The 15,505-nt window shown below is 32.9% G+C and overlaps 1 protein-coding gene across 1 annotated transcript; it reads right to left on the bottom strand.

Moving 5' to 3' along the window:
• Positions 1–2,173: 2,173 nt before the first annotated feature.
• Positions 2,174–15,310, bottom strand: LOC117114432 (protein transport protein Sec61 subunit alpha-like 1). Its single transcript, XM_033258097.1, has 13 exons — positions 15,155–15,310; positions 12,564–12,631; positions 11,605–11,670; positions 10,739–10,817; positions 9,688–9,819; positions 8,831–8,940; positions 7,078–7,231; positions 6,241–6,401; positions 5,510–5,650; positions 4,629–4,685; positions 4,119–4,310; positions 3,720–3,796; positions 2,174–3,058 (listed from the first exon to the last, which is right to left on the bottom strand). The coding sequence occupies exons 1-13, from the start codon at positions 15,156–15,158 to the stop codon at positions 2,872–2,874; spliced, it is 1,428 nt and encodes a 475-aa protein (XP_033113988.1). The 5' UTR covers positions 15,159–15,310; the 3' UTR covers positions 2,174–2,871.
• Between the last annotated feature and the right edge of the window lie 195 nt (positions 15,311–15,505).

Raw genomic sequence — 15,505 nt, 5'->3', positions numbered from 1 at the left:
ATATATATGTATATATGTGCACAGTAGGCCTAATACTTATGACAATTTTAGCCTTGATACTTGTAAGAAAACTATATTAATTTCGTCTGTTTGGAGAAGTGCATAACTTGTTGAATGGCCGTCTGTGGGGCTATCTTGTGTTTGTGATAGCCTCATGCGCACATTGTGTTTAGAAATAAATTACATTCATGTCATAATAGACTTTCCTCTCGAACGTTTTGATAGGCATATAGAATAAGTTTGGTCCTTAATTACTAGCATTGACTTTGTCCCCTTTGTTAAACACAAGAATCGTCTTAATTTAGATTAATACGTAAATATTCTATTTCAAAATATTTATAAGATATAGCTTATAAATTAATAAGCAGATTAATATATAATAATAGAAACAAATGTAATTTACTGTTAATGTAAATGGATTTTATAGAGTTTCTCTTTATGAAAGAAACTCTAGAGTGCTTGTATACTTTACTTTTAACTGAACATCTTATTTCTATTACTATGTGTACTAGGTTTATGGATGTTGGCCCAAATTTAGTGTGTATAAGACAATCGTCGTATATCCGCATCTGGAGCGTAGTTCTAGTGTATTAGGCATGTTATATGTTAATCTGCCATCTTTTTGTAAACTTCTACTTCTATTTCAACACTCGTCAAGCCTGTGCAGTATCTGGAGGAAGGTGAATTTCGTATATTGTGAACTTGTGACAGTTGAAGCGGATATTTGTCTACACGATGGCTTTGGGTATCAATAAAAGAAATTGAATTGAACTTTAAATCCCACGTCAAGCCCATAATATAAATAGAAGTTCTAAAATGTTTAGTTCAGTGTTGTTCTGATTAAATATAAATTAAGCCTGTTTAATAAAAACGTTTCTAGTGGTACCAATAACGTAAATTTAGGTGTGTAAACGTAACATAGGGTATTCCATTTAGCCGTGTAAACGTAACAGGGAAAATATTACAAAGGTTGCATTTAATAATTGTGGTTTACATGATACTAATATTTATTTAACTTTATTTTAAGTTTGAGTTTATGAAGAGAGTTTGATGTGATTGTGTATCTTTGTTTATATGTACAGTATTTGTGTATTTTTCTCCATACCGTTATTCACGGTTTCTATCTTTGTTGATTGCTGATTTAAAAATAATAATAATAAAGTGTGGCGTCGTTTTTTCGGCATACGCCCTAGCCATAACATCTGCAAGTTGTGTTCCTCCAACTATACAACTTTGCTGTTAAAACGTGTCTTTTCCTTTGGTCCCCTTCTTGAAAGGGTTGAGAATGCAACAATCATATTATATTTTCAATGTTATACATTTTATGATAGAGTACAGCCGTTTTCGCTTTGCTTTTTCCTAACAGTTTCTGCTTCTTATGCCCTTGACATTTTTCCTAGAATTTTAAGTCTTTTTTTTAAATATTTGATACTTCAGGTGTATCATATATTTTCTTCAGCTTGTTGACTAATAATTTTACTGCTAGTAGCATTTTGCATAGTTGTAACAGCCTGAATTAGTGGCGTTTTAATTTTCGCCTGCAGTATTTTGCTTTACATGGTCATATTCATTGTAATTAATTATATATTTGGTATACATTTTGTTTTTTAATATCAGAATTTCAAACTTATACTTAAATGACTATTGAAAAGTAACTTTCCTTTTAGTTGCACATGTTCTAGTATAATACTGGCACTGATGTTCCCAGCGTGCATAGACAGTTACTAATAGAATATAAAGCAATAAATTAGGAAATGACGCAATCAATCGTTCTACAGCAATATCACCAATTGTTTGGTAAAAACTATGTGGACACAAACATGTGCTGTAAAGACTAAAATTTCCAATACTACAGAAAGTGCCATGGTGTAGTGGCATCAGCATCCATTCAAATTTTGTCAATAGCGAGAATGTAAATATTATAATTTTTAAAATATAGATAGGAACCAATCTCTGTGTCCTGAAGAGAATAAACCTTAGTTAGACTGAAGATCAGTTTCCATACAATCACTACACCATTTTCACTGCAATCCTTGCACTGTGTAGCTGTCCACGACACAATCGGGAATGCTCCCGAATTCAACTGACCAACCAGGAGTCAGAGATAGCGGTGTAGCAATTTTATGGAAACCAGGCTTAAAGTAGACTTTTGACAAAACCAGCAACAGTAAACTTAGTTTCAAAACTTGTGTATGAGTTTTATTTCAAAAGTTAACAACTTTACCCAATAGTGTATCAGTGGTAGTAAGCAGAAGTATTTTCACATTAATGTAAACCCATCCAGTTTAGGCTATTCAGGTTTCTCAACCTACATTTTATCATTAAATAACACTAAAAAGATTTTTTTTTCCATCTTCAAATTTAATTTTTCTTTTTAAAATAAAATCATTTCCAGAAATGATTGCAAATATTTAAATTATATCATTTTATGTTTCATCAATCAATGCATACAGTGAGAAAGGGTGGGGTATTAGTTATAGAATCTTATACAAACTAAGCATTTACAATGGACCAATGCTAATAAATGATGGTGAACAACTATAACAATGTATTATTTTTATTAAATAACATTTACTTGTAAGTTTTGCAAATCATTATTTGTATGTAAATTGACAAGAAAAGTACAGTTTAAGGTTTGTAGAAAAGACAAGACTGTCTTCAAATTTGTTTTCTTATCACGCTAGTAAGTTCTCGATGTACTGCAACTTTTTCCTGGGACAAGGAAAACAAAAGTAATTGGAACAAAAGTAGCCTAAGCTTAACAACGACGGATTAGCAACGATAAAAATACCACAAAGGGTAAACCCCTAATTAGTATGCACATCTTATGATTTAATTATTATAACATTAAAGAGTAATTGTCCAATGAATTTAAAATAGCAGTGAGCCCATGCCTCCCATTTCACTCTGCTCTTTAACAAAAATCTCAAAGTATTGGTAAATAATTGTGACAGCCAGAAGAATACCAGTTCCAGAACCAATGGCGCCAAGAAGATCAGCCATGACAGATAGGGCACCAATACATAAACCACCAAATGCTGCAGCCGTTGGGATATATCTAAAACGACAACAAAAAATATTTTTTTATTAGATCAATGAAAATTACCACAGATTTTTGAGGCATACTTGATCCTTCTTATTGTGAGGTGATGATCAGAGGTCTCACTTGATCCCACCTTTTGCCAGGGCCCGATTAAAGGGCTGTGGGGTCTGGGGCTGTAATTGCAAGTGGGCCTAATACTCTGTGGCTATAACATAAAACCAGATTTTCTGTGATTTTTCCTGGGGTTTGGGGCATATTTTTTCCCATTGGTGCTGGTGACCTAAAAGCCCCTATGTTAATCTGGCCCTGCCTTTTGTGAGGTGATGATCAGTGGTTTCACTTGACCATACCTTGTGATCTGAGATTATTGGTTCAGCTTAATTCCATCATTTGGGAGGTTAATATTAATAAGGCATACATGATCATATTTTCTGAAGGGAAGATCTATTCTTTATGTTTGACTGAGAATATAGTATTATTTAGGTAAGAGTTTGGGGGGATATGATGGGACACTAATGGAAAAACAGCAGTTACCAATAAAGTATTCACAAAAAAGATTTCCCCTTTTTTTGCAAATAAGTTCAATCAGAAGGCTTACAAAAGGATGTTAATGTTAATTGCACATTGAAAATGTAGTGAGCAATTGAAAATGTTGGAATGGTGACTAGATACTTACCTGTTCAATTCATGAATCATAGATTTTTCCCGATGACCTCGCATCACCATCTGCTGTTCTTTGAGTTGTTTAGCAACCTGTTATCGAAAATCAGGAAAAGGAATTGTTAAATTTTAGTTTTAAGCTTTTCAATGGACTGGTTATTTCTTTCTTGGGTATAAACTTCATTAATTTGGTTTAGTAATAAATTGCTTTTTATACTTAAATTGAAATATATGTCTTCTTGATTATTTTTTTAAAGCCTAAATTCTTTTCCGCTCTTATCATGATCTCAATATACTCTGTAATTTTACTGTATCTCATCATTAAACTTAATGTGAAATATAACTAATAACACATTGGTTTTATTTGCAGTAATTTAGACATTGAATTGAATAATGTAAGTAAAGTGCAACTTACATCCTTTGCTGATGACCCTGATACATCAATCCAGGTTTTAGAGAAGAAGGCACAGGAACCGAGCATAAAGATAATATAGATAAGAGCATGAATTGGATCTCCAACCATATGTGAAAAATTTTCAGGGGGTGACATATAGTAACATAAACCTCCTATAGGATATGACCGTGCCGGACCACCATCACCAGAATCCTGTTGAATAACAATGAATATGGTATTACAATACTGACAGAAGATTTCATATTCAAATAATAGCATTGTGCATATTTACGATACATTTAACAGTAACCAACACTTATGGAACCCAGATGGCCGGAAATTGCACTCTCAGGCTTGAAATTGAATATGTTTCAATTTTTCTCCATTTTTTTTAATTAAAAAAACAATTTAAGGGGCTTGGGCTTGATCCCCTTCCTCTTGAATTAACCACTGACTACAAAATGTATTCTGTATTTATTCAAATAAATGCCTCCCTCCATTTATATAATGCATAAACATTTAGATACTTACTGCCCATGTTCCAAGAAAATTAACAAATATATTTCCACTGAATTTTGCTGCCAACATCTGTAAAAAAAAAAATTGCAATGCTAACATTATTGTAACTGTTGATTTTGGTTATAATTGTTTAGTTCTCCATTGCTTCTGTTGACAGGATGCGAGGTTGAAAATTGCCAACTAAAACAGCAGTCCAACAAGCTAATCCCACCAGTGTTAATATACCTGCATTATATAGTTGTATTGACACTAAAAAGCCAAGAAACTTAAGCGGATTTGCAGGAAATAAAATGAAAAACAACAATAATGAAAAATGTATACATTTTAATAAAACCAGAGAATACTATCATATCATGTACAGTAGGTAACTAAAATCACTAAAGCAAGTTGATAATGCTAATCGCTACAAATGACATTAATAAAAAACAAAATTAATCACAGGCACAACGTTTTTGACCTAACTGAGTGTTATTCTACCTAATGATCAGTACGTTCCCATATACTTGAGAAAAAATATATTAAATTTCACGAAGCAAACCAACATTGGAATAGCATTGCAGTACTCGATGCTACTTGGTAAGTGCAGGTTCGGTAGTCTAGTCACTATGACACTAGCTAGTTATCTGGATGTTGTGGGTTTGATTCCTATTTGAATCACTTGGGATTTTTTTTTTAGAGAATTCAGTACAATAACACATCAGGTCAGTGCAAAAACATCACTGGTGCAAAATTTCCTGATACAAACCAGCATCGACATAACATTAATTATGAAAATAATAAAACATTATTAGTTATCAAAATGAAATTAAGATTCATAATCAGTTTGGTTTATTATGATTTTATGATTTTTTAGAAAGCATTGAAAGGGAGAAAGAAAAAAAAAATGGTTTTACCTGAGAGATAATATAAAGGTTGGAAACCAGGGCACTCTGCAGAATGATGGGAATGTTGGATGTATAAAACAATTTGATTGGATAAGAACTGTATTGTCCACGGTAACGTGAAGACTTGATTGGTAGATCAACTCTGAAGCCCTGTTAGACATATATAAAATATAAATTATCACAAGAAACAATTTTTGGCTTCTGTTGATGGAATGCGAGGTTGAAAATTGCCAATATAAATAGCAGTCCAACAAGCTAATCCCACCAGCGTTAATATACCTGCATTATATAGTTGTATTGGCACTAAAAAGCCAAGAAACTTAAGCGGATTTGCAGGAAAGAGTAACAGAGACTTACTATAATTTCCATGAATGTGCGTACAATTTTTTGCACAATTATAAACCAGAAAATGTTTTCATTTTAGCTATTACAATACCTTGAAACCAATGTCTGGTCCTTAAATTTAATACTGTTTTTTTTTTTTTTTTTTTGGGCTGTTGACTGGATGTGATATTATAAGTCACACAACATAACTCCACTAGCATAGAGATATCTACATTATATAATATTTTAGCCAAATAAAGCAAGGCAACTATTAATTTAACAAATGAGATATTTATAACATAAATATTACAAATACAATAGTTTTGGATAAAAAATGTGATTTGGAATGTAATAAGAATCACAATCCTGGTGTAATCTGAACAAACAAAAAAAAAACAACAAAAAGACGTGCTTACTTGGAAATATATCACAATCGCAAATACAAGGACAGTAGCTGTCAAGTTCATTAAATTTGGAAGGTTCTGTCGGTAGAAAGCCTCACGAAGTGCACGCACTTTGTCTGTACGTGTAGCCAGTAGATGGAACAGTGCAATTACAGCGCCCTCAAATTCAGTTCCTACAAACAAAAAAGATATTCTAGTGATTTTGTTGCAGACCTACAGTACTATAAATGCAAATTGTTGTTTGGCATGCCATCTATAAATATCAGCACTGGAAGCTTTTTAAGAAAGTAAAGACAACATTCATAATTGATACAGTTTGTTTCACATAGAGTAAAATTTGTTTATTACTTTGAAAAGGTTTTTATTCCACAAATCTTCAAGGAGAATGTATACAACTTGTTGACATATGAACATATCTGGCGATAGAACTCTTTAAGTTAAAGCCAGGCTCCAAAGGAAAACAATTGATATGTTGTAGAACTGATTTTTAGTTTAAAAGACACAAAAATAATATTTGATGAAAAGCTCTGAAGCGGTTAATGAGATACACATTTTTGAATATTTAAAACTGGGGGAAAGGGACATAACTACTTTTTTCCCCACCATTTCCCCCAATTTATAAATATTTAAAAACCTGTATCTCATTAACCGCTTCTAAGTTTATCATCAAATATCTTTTTTGTTTCTTAGAAAAATCATTTTTACAACATATCACAATTTTGTTTTCCTCCGGAGCATGGCCTTAATAATAAACTACCAAGATTGACTTGCCAAGTGTTAGGTAACCATAAAAATCTGCCAAAAATCTCTCAGTTTATGAAAGAATAAGTTACATAGTTATGAACTTGCCTCTTCCGGTGTTAACTGTGGCTGGACTGAATGCCCTCCAGACAATAGTCTCACAGATATTAGTGGCAATGAAGAGGGAGATACCAGACCCTAATCCATATCCTTTTTGTAGAAGTTCATCAAGCAGCAGAACAATAAGGCCAGCAACAAACAACTGTAAGAAATATTACGCATTTACTTATCATTAGTATTATAATTAACTTTATATAAATGCTCTTCCTAAACATACCAAGACTGCAACTAGCATTACCACCTTCATCAAATCCTTCACTGACTAGGCAGTGGGACTTAATGCATTATGTATACTGGTATCATGTTTCCATTCCATTAATACTGTAGTATAAATATTTCAGATTTTTTTATTTTGCCTTTATCACCAATTTCCAATAAAAATCATTTTAGTGAATGAATTTCAACGCCATAAAAGTACTTTCATCGATGATTGATTGATACATGCTCCAACACTACAGACCATGGCTTTATGGGGAGGCAATGGGGCATGTAAATTTAATTATAGTGTACATAAGTGTGACTGGCTCCATCAAAACCCAGCGTTTGTCGCAAAAATAAAAAATTGAGTTTTGGTATTTTTAAATTCTTCTTTAAAACAGTATTTATTTAATGGAAATTAGTTGAGTATTAGCAAATTTATGAACATTTAATTCATCAGATAGCAGCCATGTAGGATTAGAGAAAAAAGCTTCAAAGATTCCAAAATCAATAGCTTATTATTAGGATTTGAATTTTAAAAATAATTTTAGGATTTAGTGATTGATATTGTGCAGGAATGTTTAATCATCTTTTATATTGAAGAACGTTTTTGTTTTCAGGAACTAACACAAGCTACTTTGATTGTGATTGCTTGTGGTATGCGTGCCCATGTGTTTCAGTAATTGGATTGGATTCATTCGGTGTAAACACCAAGGACAGCCCACGAAAGTCTAGAAGACTTATTTCCAGTGGGGTCCTTCTGGTGGTGATTGGGCAGTACACCGGGAGACAATCCCCTACTCTTTTCCGAAGAGTGTACTGTGTTCTTTAACGTGCACATGGGCCAAAATGCACACGGGACCAACAGCTTAAACGTCTCATCTGAAAGACGGTGCGCTATTGTAACTTGTATTTCAGCCCTCCAGCTGAAACACAAGGAATGTAACAATCCTTACACTAGCTGCATGTATTATGAGACTATCAGTCAGTGTCATGTCTCTATGCAAGGAATGGACAAAAGAGACAACTAGAAAGCAAGTAACTTCCTTGCTAACACCTTGAACAAAGACATATTGTTCAGTACAATCAAGTTAGAGGAAATGTATTCATCCACCATCCAAGCAAGACACTGTGCTTAATGGTTGAGTATGTCACATGAAACAATTTGCCGCTTACACCACAAAGAAGCTTACTGTAAATGAGTACTTGTTTGTGAAAACATAACAGGTTTATTTTTTTCATAAATTTTATGAATTGAACAAAACTGTTGTCAGGCACTTTGTATTCTATACACTAGTGTAAAATAACACCCCATTCTTTGCACTTTCTCAATGAAAAAAAAACAATGTATTTTAGCAAGTATTTAAAACTATTTTTGATTTTAGGCTTTCGCCAAAATGGCTAAAGCAGTTGATTTTTTTTTTCACCAATCCAATATAGTTTTCGCCCATGGCGATTTGGCAAACGGTTAGCGTCAGCCCAGCTCTTAGAACCCTTATGGATGTAACAATATTTAGTACCGCAGCATGAAAATATTTTTTACCTGAATCATAATCAGCATACAGATCCCAAGACCAATGTCACTTGGATCCCCATACATTCCTGTCATCACATACACGATAGCCTGACCAATGGTAATGATCATACCAAACACTGCAAAAAATAATATTATATAATTATAATGATCAAAATGATGATGATAAATATACAGCATACAGGGTTGTAGCTGTAAAAATTAAGAGCAGGTGACAGACATTGGTAAATTCTAAATAATAAGAGTGGATTTTAAGGATGGAAGGGCCATGAAATTGGCTTATTGACTGAGTGGAAAATTTCAAGGCTGGGTGGTCCCGCCAACCTCCGCCCACCGTAACTACATCCCTGAGTATTTAAATCCAAGCTCACATGAATTATTGCAGTACTTTGATTTTACAGTTTTTTGAAAAATTTTGAATAATTATTACAACGCCATTGAATGTTGAAATTGATTATAAATTAATTATTATTCTTTTTATATTGATCATAAATTGTACTGCACTACACATCCTTTAAACAGTGTCCTGCTACTGTAGGTGCCTGCAGTGCCCGGCCATGTGTTACCTCACAAGTGTGCACGGCTGTAATTGGAACATACCTCAGATAAAAACGATTTCTTGCTTTATTACAAAATGGTTTATGCCAATTTACTGGTATAAATGTTTTTTCTTTCTTCATGTCTGGTTCAATGTTTTTCTAATTGTTTTCATGGTTTTTTTAAATAAAATTATTAATGACATTATCTCCACAAATTGTGTATTTTTAACCTATAATATATATAAAAAGAGTATGTTCATACAGTTCAAACCAAATTCAATGTAAATTAATTACTTTATCTTTTAAAATAAAATATTGTCAACTTACATTTTTGTGCACCATTAAATAGAGCCCTGTCTTTTGGTGTATCACCGACATCAATTATTTTTGCTCCTGCCAGAAGCTGCATAATAAGACTAGATGTAACAATAGGTGAGATTCCCAACTCCATAAGAGTTCCTATAAAAGAAGTTTAATAGTATTTAACTCACTGTGAACATAAATTAAGATGTTTTGAAGTACTGTATTTAATCAAATCTGTTGAAGAATGGTTTGTTGTGAGTAATATAACAGTTTAGTAGTAGTCCATATTAGAGAGAGATATTCTTTCAGTATAGCAGTGATAATAAGGGCAACCTGACAATGTACACAAGTAAATGTACTGCAATAAACAGCATTTAACAACATCTAGAAATAATTAGTATAAATTAGTGTGCTTAATTTCCTATTAAGATTTAAAAAAAAGTAATTTACAATTTGCACATTACATAGCTTGTACATATGTAATCATTTAAGATTACTTTCTATTAACACTAATCTTGGCTGGACACTACATAGATCCTTGCAATCTGTGGTTTTTCCAGTGTTCTTTTGTTTAGACCCTGAAATTGGCTGCTAACCAATTCAAGAATTTTTGTAGTAAAACCTCAGTAAATTGACAATTGAATTATTGGACGATAATAACTTATTTGATCCTTTTAAATTAGCTACTCAATTTTTTTGTATTGAATTTCAGATTATTCCCAATTATTTTTGAACACAGTACATCTGTAACATACTTTGCTTTTTCATCAATCAAACTGAAACAGATGGTTGACTGTAACAAAGACCCAGCATTTGGGTCTAAGGGAAGAGTACAAAAGACACAATTCACTTTTCCGCTAAGCCCTGCCCCTTGGATATTGTTACCAAGGTCCCACAAAGCAACAGTGTTAAAAACACACATAAACATGTGCATATGTAGAACAACATGTGTGTTTGTGATACACGCGCATATTCCTGGCCCAGTTTTGATTGGTCACTTGTTAAGATTCATTGACACTCTTGAAAGGTCTATTGTTTTCCAATTGAAATTCTATTTTGAATGTGAGGAGCCTACCTCTGTTTGAGGCCATTATTACTCTCAGCCAGTAAAATGGATCAGCAGAATCGGAGGACATGATGCCAAACAATGGGATCTGAAGAAACACAATAAACAGAAAACACACTTAAAAATGAATTAAATTATTGTTTTAGGACAACTTTATATAAATGACCTAAAGAGATAAAGTAAAATAGAAAGTAACATTAAAAACCTATAATATTAAGAATATCACAAATACAAATTGTTTTGTATATTTTATACTTTAGTACTTAAAAAATATATTAGAAATATACACGTCACATCATCAGCCATTATTCATTTTTTAACTTAAGGATAACGTAAAACCTCAAATAGAAGCCTAATGGGCAAAATCTCAAGAAGAGCCCCTCTTTAGTATGCAAAGGTAGCCTCAAAAAGAATTCCTAGCATGGGCATTTTTTTTTTCCAGATAGTACAGCACATACACTGTACGTGAATTTCAAAGAAACAAAATAAATTAAAAACAAGCTTGGTTTACACAGTAGCTTAGTTGAGTTAATGCCGGTTAATACACTCCATGATACAGATTGATGTTACAGTTAAGTGGCCCTATTTATTGTTTTATAGTAGTAATTCCCAAAATTTTAGCATTCATTTTGAAAAGGAGCACCTCTCTTCGCTTTGAAAAAAGGTACAGTAGCTTCGAATAGATGCCCATCTCGAAAAGAAGCGCAGGGCTTCAATTCGAGGTTGTACAGTATTACATCATCAAATGCCCTGAGGTCTTTTGTGTTCTTGTGTTGAACATGCATTAATGCACATTTTGTTGCTTGCGTGCCATGAAATAGTGTGTTTTTTACTGATGTTGAAATTAAAATAAAGGATTTATATGAAGTTCATACCTGACAACAGACCAAGAAGATGAATAGCGTAATTGCAGTCCATAACACTTTCTCCCTAAATTGAATCTGTAAAATAAATTCACAGTTAACATCAAATTGACAACTTAGTGCTTACTCCAATCTACAGAGCTCATACCATTAACAATTAAACTAGTTTCAATAAAATCGATATAGGCTGTCAGTGACTTTTGGTATATATACAATTTTATGTAATTGTTATCTCTCGATCAGTGACCACGGCGACTAATATCTATTACCAGGCATAGGCCTAGAAAACTTATAGCCCAATGTTGTTTTGCTAGGCATAGTTGTTCATACACTTAATGTACATTTTTAAACATCCATGTTACAAAACGGTCTATTGTTTGAACAATTTGCCATATGCATTAGCTTTCTTTTTAAATATATAATCTTTAAAATTCTTTATGATGTTTTCATATACAATCTGAAATATTTGATTCATATACAATCTGAAATATTTGATTCATATAGCCTTTATTGAAATTAGGCATCACCGTGCAAGAAAATCAAGCACAATGATCGTTTCGAGGAGAAGCTGATGAGGTTTAGTGAATTCGGCAGATGATTACGATTTGTCGCAGACTAGTCAGGAAGGCTGAAACCGGTTCAACTTTGCAGATAATGTTAGACAACCATCCTCAATTGCGCCTTGGACAGCTATGTCGTGTAGCAATTGCTGTAGCGATAGTGTAGTGATTTTTCTGAAACCAGGCTCAATGTCTGAACTCACATCTAGTAAAAACTACAGAATGCACAATAAACTAATGCATTTGTAGTAAAGTGTAATTTAAACAATTTGTTTAGGCTCAAAATATTAAGTAATACAACATATTCATATTCTAAGGTTGAGAAAACCTCCCTATTTAGTTAAATCAATATAAAATCACAAACAAAATTTGCTTTTCATTATAATTTACACCTGTAACTACAAAAATTACCTTTCGTTCTGGCTTAGCAATTTCTGGCAATACTGCACAAAAAGGCTTCAGCACTTCCAAAAATTTAACTATGAATAAGAAAAGGAAATTTATTAATTTAGAATAATTCATTATTAATCTGATTTCTTGATTTTTTATTTTGAAGTAGAGGGCAATTCCATGGAAATATTGTAGAAAAATGATAAAATGTATTTTTTGTTTTGTTTAAACAAATACACTAACCAATAGTGGTGAAATGATAAAGGGAATAGAATCTTGGGGCATCTTTTACATACTACTGTACACACTCTAAACAAGGATAAGTAGGCCTACTATTGTTATCAACACAAGCACACAGAAGTATATTTCTAATCAAGTTACTAAAAAACAGAGTACCTTTATCATGTTTTCAACTACTGTGTAGTTTATTTGATGAATTGGGATGGGTGGGGAGGGGGGGGGGGGGGGGGGGGTGGTCAATGACAAAATTTGGTAATGATTTCAAGCAGTTTATATGCTCCTACTCTACATAAATGAAATTTGTCTTGCTTTTTATTAACATCATGTTTCTGTCTTTAATTGGGATCTTTGAAGTTCACTTAAGTTAAAAATCAATGTTATCTATTTCTTACACCATTTTAAAGATTTGAAGATTTGAACTGTAGGATGGTGTCTTCAGAAGCTAATAATTCCGGGCCAAAAATACATTTATTATACAGTAGTTTACAATTTTTAAAAAAGGAAGTTGATATATTTACGTGATTGTAAACAAATCAATAAACGATATATATTTACGTGAAATAAGTAATGCTTGTTAATGTGAATTTAACCAAAGAATATAGTATACTGTAGCAATATCATGCTGTGCTTGTGTCTATGATGTATGGATGCAGAGAGCATGGAATAAACAGCCTCGCTCAGACTTGCGAATCAATCACCTACTGTATACAGTTACTGATTGAATTAATACTACTATAGCAAATTTAATTACGTTTAATAAGAAAGGTAAAATTATAATTAAAAACCTTCTGTATTTACGAACATCAAACCTTCCAGTCGTAAATTGTTTACAAAAATTCATTCAACCAATTTGGGGATTCCCCACATGCGTTAATTTGCCGTCGATATGATTGTGTGTTGTTGAATACAAAAATTTGTTTGGTCAAGTCAATGTAATTTAACATGACTATAAACACTTACACGTTTGGGGAAGATTTGATTTTTTGTACACCGTGGATACATGGTACAGTACATTTATAAATTTAACTTGCCAACAAAAGGGCCTCAGTGCCATGGTGAGCTTGGCACCGCAGCTTGGGCTGATGCTCATGTTGAGTGCTGAAAGTTGAACTCACACATACATTTAAACAGAATCAATCAATTTATGTGACCGATAATGCAAGTTCAATAAAGTATGACTGCGTTATATGTTATTTATTTCACGTAAATATATCATTTACTGATTTATTTACGGTCACGTAAATATATCCACTTCCATTAAAACTTTGTATTTGAGGGATTTATTTTATTTTAATTCTATACAGGTATTTAGCCACACTTATAATATCAAATGGTTAGGGACAGCCATGCCTATGCAATACAGAATGAATTATCTGGAGCACTACTGCAGTGGATTTGTGCGCTTTATAAATATTATTAATATTATTATCTACAGTAACTCTGCAGGCCTACTGTAGGAGGCCTACATCATATTATTATTAATATTTATTATTATTATTATTATTTTAACATGAGGTTGTTAATGCCTCTAGTTTGAACCAATTAAAATCGTTATTGAACACTCATTGGAAGTACATAAATAACATTTAAATTCGTTTTTACATATCTTTAATTTAACATTTTTTCATCATGACATGACTGGATCCCCCAACCGTCATGTGTGTCAAGAAGCGAATTTGTCAAGACGTTTGATGGGTCTTATACTGTAAGTCTGTATGCTACAAGCTTTTCATCGACCCACTATCATCAAGCAAGTATTATTATTATTATTATTAATAATTAATATCAACTTGAATATAATAACTGTAGCAGAAGGGTCAGTTGTCCCTTCTTTTCTTCATATTTATTATTATAATATTATTATTATTATCAATCATCATCATTACAAACTATACTGAAGGCCTAGAAGGGCCAGATATCACTTTTTTTTATGACATTATGTGTACGCCCCAACCCAGGTGTAGACCCTAGGCCTAACAATTCGTTTAGATTGATATATTTACGAAATAAATAAAAGTGTGTCAAACTGTACATACAAGCGAAGCACTTAAACGGAGATAATTTTGAATTCAATCAATTCCTGAACGATTCCAAAAAGTTAGGGTCCTGTTGTTTCTACCTAGGCCTAGGCGGAAGGCCTACATTATTCTAAAAGGCAGCAAGGTAACTAATACAATAATTAACACAGCTAGGCTAGCCTAGGCCTAGTAGTTGTTGATGGATAGTGCGACGTGTCACTTATCCATCATACAGTCACCGCAAAAGCTGGAACAGAACTCAAACAACAATATGGTTATCAAGTTCTGTAAGGTAAAAACAAGTTAATTGAATCTAAAAATACAGATTTTTCTAACAAGACAATTATTACATACCCATATTGAACACTTTCAATTAAAACAATCGTAAACTACACTCTTGGAATTCGTTGAAATTCGACTTTTATTTACTGAAGAAGAACAGCCTGCTACCCATCTGATAGCCGACAAGGGAAGAGAAAATGGAAAAGAGATGTCACGTGACCAACACGTTTACTAAAGGAGGACGCCACCATTGACAGAAGTCTGCTGGGCATGGTGTGGTTGATATGGAAAATGGTACAGTACGGCTGTGCCATCTCTCGATTACACACTTGATTTGCGGAGATGACGGTCATTTCGAACTACAAAAACACTAAAAAATGTAAAAACCACACACACACACACACACACACACATATATATATA

The sequence above is a fragment of the Anneissia japonica genome, unplaced genomic scaffold (genome assembly GCF_011630105.1).
Source record: "Anneissia japonica isolate Jap-2015-1 unplaced genomic scaffold, ASM1163010v1 scaffold3845_len455572_cov173, whole genome shotgun sequence".
In the NCBI taxonomy this organism is placed as follows: Eukaryota; Metazoa; Echinodermata; class Crinoidea; order Comatulida; family Comatulidae; genus Anneissia; species Anneissia japonica.
Note: the sequence above shows the minus strand (reverse complement) of the source record. Positions and strands in the feature narration are given on the sequence as shown.

Coding starts and splice junctions, on each gene's coding strand:
- LOC117114432 (XM_033258097.1), bottom strand. Junction 10,818..11,604: donor TCTTCTTGGTCTGTTGTCAG/GTATGAACTTCA, acceptor GTGTTTCTTCAG/ATCCCATTGTTTGGCATCAT. Junction 8,941..9,687: donor ATTTAATGGTGCACAAAAAT/GTAAGTTGACAA, acceptor TATTTTTTGCAG/TGTTTGGTATGATCATTACC.